This window comes from Geotrypetes seraphini, chromosome 5 (assembly GCF_902459505.1).
Source record: "Geotrypetes seraphini chromosome 5, aGeoSer1.1, whole genome shotgun sequence".
Lineage (NCBI taxonomy): Eukaryota > Metazoa > Chordata > Amphibia > Gymnophiona > Dermophiidae > Geotrypetes > Geotrypetes seraphini.
In genome coordinates, this window is record NC_047088.1 from 217375494 (window position 1) to 217387571 (window position 12078).

At 41.9% G+C, this 12078-nt stretch overlaps 1 protein-coding gene across 3 annotated transcripts in view; it reads right to left on the reverse strand.

Annotated features, from left to right (window-relative positions):
* GPD2 (glycerol-3-phosphate dehydrogenase 2) overlaps nt 1–12078 on the reverse strand; it is a 248117-nt gene that overhangs the window by 73422 nt on the left and 162617 nt on the right. For all 3 annotated transcript variants that reach the window (XM_033943995.1, XM_033943994.1, XM_033943993.1), the window contains exon 8: nt 2674–2818. In XM_033943995.1, coding sequence (XP_033799886.1) covers nt 2674–2818 — 145 coding nt within the window. The remainder of the gene's footprint in view (nt 1–2673; nt 2819–12078) is intronic.

Genomic DNA, 12078 nt, shown 5'->3' on the forward strand with positions numbered 1-12078 from the left:
AACTAAAATGGATAAGGGGCTGGAGGAATTGCCGTACAGTGAAAGATTAGAGAAACTGGGCCTCTTCTCCCTTGAAAAGAGGAGCTGAGAGGGGACATGATCGAAACATTCAAGATAATGAAGGGAATAGACTTAGTAGATAAAGACAGGTTGTTCACCCTCTCCAAGGTACAGAGAATGAGAGGGCACTCTAAAGCTAAAAGGGGATAGATTCCGTACAAACATAAGGAAGTTCTTCTTCACCCAGAGTGTGGTGGAAAACTGGAACGCTCTTCCGGAGGCTGTTATAGGGGAAAACACCCTCCAGAGATTCAAGATAAAGTTAGACAAGTTCCTGCTGAATCAGAACATAAGCAGGTAAGGCTAGACTCAGTTAGGGCACTCAATGAAATAACATGGAAATACTTTTAAAACAAATAGGAGAAAATATTTTTTCACTCAAAGAACAGCTAAGCTCTGGAACTCATTGCAAGAGTATATGATAACAACGGTTAGCATAGCTGGATTTGAAAAAGGTTTGGACAAGTTCCTGGAGGAAAAGCACAGATTTTACTATTGAGACAAACATGTGAAAAACCAAGGCTTACCCTGGGATTGGTAACATGGAATGTTGTACTATTTGGGTTTCTGCCGGTACTTGTGATGTAGACTGAGCACTGTTGGAAACAGGATTCTGAGCTAAATGGACCATTGGTCTGACCCAATCTGGCTATTTTTACGTTATGTTCCCTTAGACTAGTGGTCTCAAACTCGTGGCCTAGGGGGCCACATGCGGCCCGCCAGGTACTATTTTGTGGCCCGCAGTCTGTACTAGTGCTGTTTGTACTAGTTATGCCCGCTCTTTGCAGTGTCCTCTGGCTTCCCCCCCCCGGCTGCTTGCTTCCCCCCCCCCGGCCTCCCAATCTTACCTTCAGATAATTACCGCAACCTGCAGAGAGGATTGCCGGTGCTGTAGCGAACCTTGCAGGCTGCCATCGTCCTCAGCAGCAGGTTCCATCTACCGTGATCTTGCTCTTGACGTCACAGGAGGGGCAGGACCTCGGCAGAAGGAACGTGCTGCGGAGGCTAATGGCAACCTGCAAGGAACGCTACAGCATCGGTGATCCTCTCTTCAGGCTGCGGCAATTAGCTGAAACTAAGACTGAGAGGCCAGGGTGAAGCTGGAGGATGCTGCAAAGAAGAGGTGAACATGCAGGCCTTCGGTGGGGGGTGGGGAAGAGGAGATTTATAAAGTATAAAGAGTTTTATCTCATGCAAAATTGTCATTTCTTTAATAAGACATTAACTATTTTTTTCTGCGGCCCTCCAAATACCTAGAAATCCAAAATGTGGCCCTGCAAAGGGTTTGAGTTTGAGACCACTGCCTTACACCAATTCTGTTCTCAAGGCAGAGATTTAGAGAAGATAGGGCAAACTAAGTCTGCAAATGGATTTTCTTAGAATTAATGTATTGTACTGAATAATGGGCATTATTATTTTGAAGAGATAAGAAGTAGTTATAATAAAGAGATAAAGTGCATATGCAACAAACCAGCAACAATTTAAGCAGCTGGTGGATGCTGCAGAAATTCCTGCAAATTGGCCATGTAGGAGCTAGGATGCTGGATTTGACAGATGATTAATCTGACCCAGTGTATCATTTCTTATGTTCTCTTAGTTCAATATGTGCAATGAGGAAAGTGCCCTAATAGTTAATAAATAAATAAATTTTAAAATAACAAAAAACTTGATGGACAGAAATATTTTCCTAACTTTCTTCTTGAAGCTCTGCTGGTGTGTGCTGTGCTATTTGCTTTGAATATGATGGATGATTTAGGATTAGGGAGATATTAGGAAAAGAGAGAAAATCCAATGTCAAGGGAGGAAAGTTGCAGGCTCATGAGATAGAAAGGAATAGGGTGGCCGATTCAGCATGGTCATTTCATCACTGAATCAGCCACGATGAATCATTCATGGCAGCACTTGACCTCTTGTGGGGGGCTATGTCACCCACACACCCTACCCAAAGTAGGAGCACCCCCCCAAAGTAGGAGTGCCCCCCACCTCCCCCCAAATAAGAGCGCCCCTCCCCATAGGCCAGCGAGGTAAATGATCTGACGCTTGTAGGAACTGTATGAGCATTAGAGCATTTACTTTGCGTGCCCGCGGTAGAAACTTCTACTGTCATTTAGTAAAAGGAGTCCTTACATTCCTCCCTCAATATTCACAGGGGTTAGGGGCCGAGCTGGCCCGTGAATATTGAAAATTTGCAAATAACTTTTGGGCCAACTGACCCACCACCGCCTCCCTCCCGGCATCCCTGGCCTTACCTGGTGGTCTAGCAGTCTTTCGGGGCAGGAGCAATCTTCCTACGCTCCTGCCCCGTGCAGATTACTCATCCAAAATGGCTGCCTTGAGTTACGCAGTTTCTTGAGACTATGACCGGAACTCACAGCAGCCATTTTAGATGAGTGATCTGCACGGGGCAGGAGCGTAGGAAGATTGCTACTGCCCCGAAAGACCGCCAAACCACCAGGTAAGGTCTGGGAGGCAGGAGGGAGGTGATTCCGTTTTTAAGAAATCGCAAATAATCGAAATTGTGAGTCCTAAAACCGCGAATCGGGAGGGGGGAGTGTAGTTATTTGCAATTAGATTTTATTTTATAAATAATTGACTTGGTTTTACTATTGTTACCTGTAATAACCAGGCATCACAATGTGCACCCCTGCGCTTGGCTGACAGATATTTTCAACTTCCTGGTTATCCATTTTGCGCACAGAGTCTGTGTAAGGTCCAGTAGCATTGATGACACATTTTGCTTTGACATCAAACTCCTGTCCTGTGAAATAAGACTGTATCAATCAAATAACCTTCCATTTGGTATTCCTACTCACTAAAGGGTTTAATTATTAATTTAGCCATGAACTCATAAAATTGTAAAGTATATAAAGCCGCTTAGAAGGATGTGAATGGCTGAAACCATAAAAGAACAAAGAAAGAACTCATTTATTTTATCAATACTAAAATGCAAAATATATTTATCAGAAATAACACATTCATCGTTTTTAAAAGCACTTTTACCCATTTGCTTGTCATCTCTTATAGAGAGCAAGACATGAAAAAAAATAAAGATAAAACTAGCTTTTCTAACCTTTAAACACTGATCTAGGTAAGCAGTACTATTTGCCATAAATCAGATAATGCCAGCTTTGTTGTTCAAAAAGCTTTGGATGCAAAAAAGTAATCAACACTTCTCAGTGTCTGTGATTAGAATGCAAGCCTTTCAGTTTACCTGACAGAATATCTCATGTCAAAGAGAACCAGTATTTATGTGATGTGATGCTGCATTTTGAAATTCAAATAAATTTACTTTAAATACTATCTACTCAGAACTGTGGATGTGGCGGGATATAAGTTTTTTAAATAAACACACATATTATTTTAAACCAGAGCATTAATTATATTATTTGACATAAAAATAAACATTGTGGGCATAAGAATATTAAGGGAAGAGTTATGCACACAAGGCCTGATTCTATAAATGGCATCTAACTACTAAGCGTGGTTCAGCGTGGTTGTCAATCAACCACTAGGCGCTATTTATAGAATCATGCCTAGCGGCATCTAAGTGGTCTTAGGCACTGCTAGGCATTAAAATCCTTAGGTGCACTCCATTTAGACCAGGGTTTTCTTGACCTAAATGAGTGCACCTAAGATAGGCGTTGCGATCCACACCCAAACTCTGCCCCAAATTCATCTCTAACCACATCTAGTTGTTGTGTTAAGTGCTGGTAGGTTCCTTATTGTAGACGCCTACCTCAAAGTGGAAGGTACCTACTATAAAATTGATTTTAATGACGCTTTCAATTATCAGGGTTGATTAAGCCAATTTAAAAAATTAAGACACGCTAGCAAATTTAGCACATGCTAAATGCTAACGCACCCATAGAATATAATGGGTGTGTTAGCATTTAGCGCATGCTAAATCGGCTAGCGCGCCTTAGTAAAAGACCCCCTAAGTTAGGTGCTTAGATTAGCTAGGTACAACAAGCTAGGTGTCTAACTGTAGGCGTCTTTTATAGAATCAAAGCTACACAGTTCATGCATATAACCTATTTTAAAAAGAAATATAATGTGTATGAATAAAGCTTTGCATGTAACTGTGGGCATGTATAGAAGGAGTATGCTGCTGAAGTATATTATTTAATGGTGCTTTACATAGAACTAATTTATCTATTGAGATTTGGTAGCTGGAGTCGCTTAAAGTTCCATTTAATCTCTGTATTCTATATCTTCTTGGTTCTCTTATCCTGTTCCTCCTTCTTCCACATTTTCTTTTTCTACTCTAGTCAATATCGGTCTCTTTTTCCATTTTTGCTTACTCTTTAAGTGTCTGTCTCATTTCCTGGTTGGGCCTGTATGTGGGTATGGTTTTAGGAGTGGCAGAAAGTAATCTTTCTGTGTGGTTTGTGTTCAGTTATAGCTGAGGAGGAGGGATAGACCACAGTTCTTCAACCGCCGGTCTGCGCAGGACCGGCGAAATCAACTTCTTCAATTTCCTGCCGGTCCACGCAGGACCGGCAAGATCGAGGAGCGCAGGGCCGGAGAGATAATGGGGAGCCTCAGACTGTGCTTTCTTCCCTCCCAGCGGCTCTCCTTACAAGCGCAGCAATTCAGGAAGGAAGCCTTGGAGCTTTTGCTGAGTCGGGCTGCCTCTGATGATGCAACTTCCGCTTTCCTCAGAGGCGGTGCGACCCAACAAAGGACCCGAGGCTGCCTTACTGAATCGCAGTGCTGGCAAGTAAGGAGAGTTACTGGGAGGGGAGAAAGCTGCTGGCATGGTGAAAAAAAAAAAAAGCGACAGCTGCTACTGGACCTGGAGAGGGAGAAGGAGAGATGCTGCTGGGAGGGGAGGAGGGAAAGGAGTGTGGGAAAAAGCTGCTGGGCAAGGGGAAAAAGGGACAGCTGCTACTGGACCTGGATAGGGAGAAGGAGAGATGCTGCTGGGATGGGGGAGGGAAAGGAGTCTGGAAAGCTGCTAAGTAAGGGGGAAAAAGGAACAGCTGCTACTGGACCTGGAGAGGAAGAAGGAGAGATGCAGCTGGGAGGGGAGGAGGGAAAGGAGTCTGGGAAGCTGCTGGGTAAGGGGGAAAAAGGGACAGCTGCTACTGGACCTGGAGAGGGAGAAGGAGAGATGCTGCTGGGAAGGGGGAGGAAAATGAGTCTGGGAAGCTGCTGGGTAAGGGGGAAAAAGGGACAGCTGCTACTGGACCTGGAGAGGGAGAAGGAGAGATGCTGCTGGGAGGGGAGGAGGGAAAGGAGTCTGGGAAGCTGCTGGGCAAGGGGGGAAAAGGGACAGCTGCTACTGGACCTGGATGGAGGGAGAAGGAGAGATGCTGCTGGGAGGGGAGGAGGGAAAGGAAAAGGAAGAGAGTTACTGCTGGACAGGGAGAGGAGGGAAGGGAGAAGAAAAAAGGAAGGAAACAGCTTGCAGGGAGATTAGAGGAGGGGAAGGGGAGAGATAGGAATGAGATGGGAAGGGGGGTCAGCAGAGAAATTGAAAGGGACAAAGATGCTAGATCTGGTGTAGGAGAGATAAAAATGAAGAGAGCAGTGAAGCTGGAGTGAATCATGTAAAAAGGAAAGAGGGGCATAGGCTGGATGGAAAGGGGAGAGGGGCATAGAAAGAAGACAAATACCATATGGAAGGGGGAGGGGTCAGACAGTAGATGGAAGGGGCAGATGCTGGATTGAAGAGACAGAGAGGGCAGATGCTGGAAGGAAGAGAGTGAAAAGAAGATGTAAGCAGAAACCAGAGACAACAAAAGGTAGAAACAAATAATTTTATTTCTATTTTGTGATTAGAATATATCAGATTTGAAATATATATCCTGCTAGAGACATAACTGGGGACTGCAGTATTCTGTTAGCATGATATATCTATGAACTTGGCTTGTTCAGTTTTCTTGATAGTAGAGGGGATATATGTGAAGGGGAGGGGAGACAGGTGTTTTGTTGGTCCGTGCTCTGTATATTTGTATTTATAAAATCACAATTGTTCAGAATATTGTTTCTTTTTATACTTTAATAAAATACGTTCAATATAAAATTATAATTGCGGCTTGTGCAGATGGGATCAGATGGTTTGCGGGGACCGAGCTCACGGAGATGGAGCGTAAACGGGGTTTTTAAATTTTAGTCCTATTAGTTTGCCGGTCCACAAAATAATTCTTTTATTTCTGCCGGTCCACGGGTGTAAAAAGGTTGAAGAACACTGGGATAGACAACAGGGAAATACCACGATACTATTGCTATTGTGATTTTTAATGCAAGTCAAATTTTACATGGGCATTTACAAAGCTGTGGTAGAGGTTTCTACCATGGGCCAGCGAGGAAAATGCTCTAATGCTCACAGAATTCCTATGTAGTTCAAAAAGGATTTGTCTTAAGTATCCTAGATTATTGCAATATAATATACTTAGCGGGTTCCTATAAAAATTTCCAAATGTTACAAATTATCCAAAATTCCGTAGTACGTCCGATATTTGTTTCAATATTTTTTATTCAAAGAAAGGTAGATAACATTAGTTAAAAAAATTGATAATTAAACACAGTATTGCTTTTTCAGCTTAACAAACAACTATTCAGTTTAACATTTTTAAATATTATCTTTTTCTCTACTATCCTACCCAACCCCCTTTCCACCTTTAATTTTTCATTATATTTTTAGCTAACTTCTATTTTATTAAGAACATAAGCAATACAAACAGAAAAACAAAAGCAATACAAACAGAAAAACATAAGCGATATAAACAGAAAAACAAAAACAGAATCACAGATGGAATGAATAGGAGAGCAACAAAAATACAGATACATATTTACAGAATTCCCTCCAACCCACCTCCCCGATCCATACACCAAATGCAACAATAGCAGACACCACATTGTAAAGATAAGGCCCCAACACAAGCTAAGAAACCACCAGCGAAGTGGGTGGTGAACAACAGCAAACAAGAACCAAAAAAACAGTAGCAACAGACCCCCCTTCCACCTTACAGCTCCCCACTGGCCTATCTCCCCCCATCCCGAAATCCCCCCCTTTTACAACCCCAAGGATCAGAGCAGAACAAGTCCAGGTAGGTGTGTATATAGACAAAATCTATTCAAGATTTGACTGCGACTCTGTGGAGTCAAAATAGCCAAGTATGGAGTCCAAATATTAACAAAATCTTTACTTCTCCAGCGAGACACATAAGCCATTCTAGCTTCCCAGCCCATCAATTCATGCAACTTGTTTCTCCAGTACCAAAAGGAGTGTGGACATGATTTAATGGCAGGCCTTCCCATTCCTGATGCATCCTGGGATGCATCAGGGAGGGGCCTAAGGCCCTGATTGGATCAGATGTCTTAGGCCCCTTCAAATCTGGGCCAATCGGAGTCTTAAGCTACGCCCATTCCATCCCAGGATGTACCAGGAAGGAGGCCTAAGACTCTGGTTGGCCCAGGTGTCTAAGGAGTGGGTATCCCTCCTGCCAATGGTGCTTCGCAGAGGGAGGGTAGGGGAATCGCGGGCCAGCGGCAGGAGGGAGCAGGTATCCATTCTGCCAATTTCAGAGGTTCTGATCACGGCAGGGCATTTTCCCCTCGATCAGCTCCCCGGGGGAGACCTGACGGCTCAGCTGATCAGTTATTCCCTTGCATCCATCAATTCAGCCAGTCGCATCTATTTTAACTTTAGAAATGTAGGCCAGCATTTTACTAGCCTACATTTCATGCATCTGTTGTGGTCCTAGAGAGACGTCTAGGTCTGCTTAAGCTCGCCTAAGACTATATCCTGGTGAAACCACGCCCAGCCTTGGGCAAGCTTAAGTGTCCCTAGGCATCTCCCTGCACCCGTGACAAACACCTACAGTGTAGGAGGCCTGCCTCTGGGATTTTTTTTTTTTTTAATGTGCATTTGAATTGGCTGCGAGATGGCAGTAAGACGTCTACTGTTGCCTACAATCGGGACACCTGTTTAGAGAATCAGCCCCTATGTGTATACATATATGCATAAGAAATGTGCATATAATTTATATATATATATACTGTATATGTTGTGCACTCAATATACACTGTTTATAAGCTATCTGGATTTCACCACACCATTTATAAAATACTGCTGCAGTTCTCTGTAACTTCATTTATGCATATCCATAACAACTTATGCCCTTATATAAAATTAGCCTTCCTATTAACAAAAAGAGTAAAATATCCTATGCATGGCCTTGGATTTTAGATTTTAATCATTGACCCTTTTTTAAATCTGAGCTCAGCGTGAGTTACAATCAGGAACATTAATTATTTCTCTGTCCAAGTGGGCTTACAATCTAAGCTGCATATGAGATAATGGAGAATATACTGGGACAGACCGAAGGTCCATCAAGCCCAGTATCCTGTTTCTAGCAGTAACCAACCCAGGTCCCAAGTACCCAGCTAAATCCCAAGTAATAAAACAGATTTTATGCAGTTTATCCTAAGAATAAGCAGTGAATTTCCCCAAGCCATCTCAATAATGTCCTATGGCTTTCCCTTTTAGGAATTTATCCAAACCTTTTTTAAACCCTGCTAAGTTAACTGATTTCACACATTCTCCAGCAACAAATTCCAGAGTTTAATTACATGTTGTGTGAAGAAATATTTTCTCCGGTTTGTTTTAAATCTATTACTTAGTAGCTTTATCCCATGACCCCTAGTCCTAATATTTTTAGAAAGTGTGAACAAGCAATTCACATCTACCTTTTCCAAGCCACTTGGTATTTTATAGACCTCTATCAAATCAACCCTGAGCCATCTCTTTTCCAAGCTGCTTTAGCTTTTCCTTATAGGGAATTTGTCCCATCTCTTTTATCATTTTCGTCACCCTTCTCTGTACCTTTTCTAATTCTGCTATATTTTTTTTGAGATATGGTGACCTGAATTACACACAGTATTCAAGGTGCGACCATACCATAGCACAATACAAGGGCATTATAACATTTTCATCTCTGTTTTCCATTCCTTTCCTGATAATTCCTAAAATTCTATTTGCTTTCTTAGCTGCCACCACACATTGAGCTGAGGGTTTCTATATATCCTCAACAATGACACCTAGATCCTTTTCCTGGGCAGTGACTCCTAAAATAGAATCTTGCATCACCTAGCTGTAGTCCAGGTTCTTCTTTCCTACATGCATCACTTTGCACTTGATCACAGTAAACGCCATCTGCCATTTTGAGGTCCATTCTCCTAGGCTCACAAGGTCCTCTTGCAATTTTTCACAATCCTCTTTCGATTTAACAACTTTGTGTCATCAGCAAATTGAAGTTATCTCACTAGTTATTCCCATCCCTAGACCATTGAAAAAATATGTTAAAAAAACAGCGGTCCCAGCACTGACCCCTGGGGAACCCCACTAATAACCCTTCTTCATTGCGAATGTTGACCATTTAAACTTACTCTGTTTTCTGTCTTTCAATCAGTTCTTAATCCATAATAGGGCATTACCTCCTATCCCATGACTTTCTAATTTCATCAAAATACTTTTATGAGGTACTTTCTCAAATGCCTTTTGAAAATCCAAATACACAATATTAACCAGCTCACCTTTATCCATGTGTTCATTCACCCCTTCAAAGAACTGCAGTAGATTGGTGAGGTAAGAGTTCCCTTGACAAAATCCATGCTGGCTTTCTCTCATTAATCCTTGCTTATGTATATGTTCTGTCATCTTGTTCTTTATAATAGTCTCTACCATTTTGCTTGGCAATGACATCAGATTCACTGATCTATAATTTCCCAGATTACTTCTGGAGCCCTTTTTAAAAATCGGTGTCACACTGGCCACCCTCCAGTCTTCCAGTATTATGCTGGATTTTAAAGTAAAATTACAAATTACTAACAATAGCTCTGCAAGTTCATTTTTCAATTCTATCAGCACTCTGGGATGTATACCATCTGGTTCAGACGATTTACTACTCCTTCAATAACTTAATGAGAAGGTGCTAATATCTGCAATATGATCAGAAATAGAAACAGGGAAACATGATGGCAGTAACCATTATCTCTATCTCTCTCTGAGAGATCCCACGTGCCTATCCCAGGTCCTTTTGAATTCAGACACAGTCTCTGTCTCCACCACCTTCTGGAAGACTAGTCCATGCATCTACCACCCTTTTTGGAAAAAAGTATTTCCTTAGATTACTCTGGAGCCTATCACCTCTTAACTTCATACTATTCCCTCTCATTGCAGTTTTTCCTTTCAAATGAAAGAGACTCAACTCATATGCATTTACATTACATAGTTATTTAAATATCTCTATCATATCTCCCCTCTCCCACCTTTCCTTCAAAGTATATCGATTGAGATCTTTAAGTCTGTCCCCATATGCCTTATAATGAAGACCACAAATCATTTTAGTAGCCTTCATCTGAACTGACTCCATCTTTTTTATATCTTTTTGAAGGTGCAGCCTCCAGAATTGTACAGAATATTCTAAATGAGGTCTCACCAAAGTCTTATAGAGGGACAGCAATATCTCATTTTTCCTACTCAACCTAGCATCCTTCTAGCTTTCCCGTCACCTTTTCAACCTGTTTGGCCACCTTAAGATTATCACATACAATCATACCCAAATCCCGCTCTTCTGTCGTGCACATAAATTATTCACCCCCTAAATAATACCGTTTCCTCGGGGTTTTACAGCCCAAATGTATGACCTTGCACTTCTTAGCATTACATTTTAGCCACCAAATTTCAAACCATTCTTCAAGCTTCGCCAGGTCTTTCTTCATGTTATTCACACCATCCGGAGTGTCTACTCTATTGCAGATTTTCGTATCATCCGCAAAGAGGCAAATCTTACCAGACAACCCTTCAGCAATATCGTTTATAAAAATGTTAAAAAGAGCAGGCCCAAGAACAGAACCTTGAGGCAAACCTCTGGTAACATCCCTTTCCTCAGAGCGATCTCCATTGATCACTATCCTCTGTCGCCTTCCACTCAACCTGTTCTTGACCCAGCCAGTCACTTTGGGGCACAACCCATTGGCACTCAGTTTATTCATTAGACGTCTGTGTGGAATACTGTCAAAGGCTTTGCTAAAATCTAAAAACACCACAACCAGCGCACATCCTCTATCCAATTATCTGGTCACTCAGTCAAAGAAATTGATCAGATTTGTCTGACAAGACCTACCTCTAGTGAATCCATGTTGCCTCCGGTCCTGTAATCCATCGGATTACAGAAACTTGACCATTCTCTGTTTTAAAAGTGTTTCCATTAATTTGCTTACCACAGAAGTCAGACTTACCGGCCTGTAATTTCCTACTTCTTCCTTGCTTCCACTTTTGTGGAGAGGGACCACATCCGCCCTTCTCCAGGCCTCCGGTACTACTCCTGACTTTAGAGACTTGTTGAAAAGGTCAGTTAGCACCCTCGGATGTACACAGTCCGGCCCAATCATTTTGTCTACCTTTATTTTAACTAACTCCTCATGAACACAACCCTCTGAAAATCGATCAGGGTTTATTACTCCTCCATCCCTAGTCATGTTTGTCTTCTGCGGTCCTGCTCCCGGCGCTTCAGCCATAAACCCAGAACAGAAATATTTGTTTTAGTAATTCGGCCTTTTCTTTATCAGCTTCTACATATTCCTCCCCTTCACCTTTGAGTCTCACAATGCCACTTTTGTACTTCTTCCTATCACTAATATATCTAAAAAAATGTCTTGTCTAGCTGCCACTGGGCAGTGAATATGGTAAATACTATGCACATACTTTTCTCAGTGTGGGTACTAGCAAATATTCAAAAGTAAACACTTATTTCTGCTTTGGAAATTATCCAGGAGAATATACAGTATGAGCATATACAGTATTTACATTTGCTCTTTGACATGCACAAATGTCACAGCTTAATATAAATGTACACTTATGGATTTTATAACAAACAGTACATGCTAACCCCTTTTTAACCTCTCCCCTGAAAATGCATCTGCTCTGTCTGGCTAAACCTGTGTGTATACAAGGTGTATGCACATACATTTATGCAGACATCAAAAAAAGAAATTTTATAAAAGCCT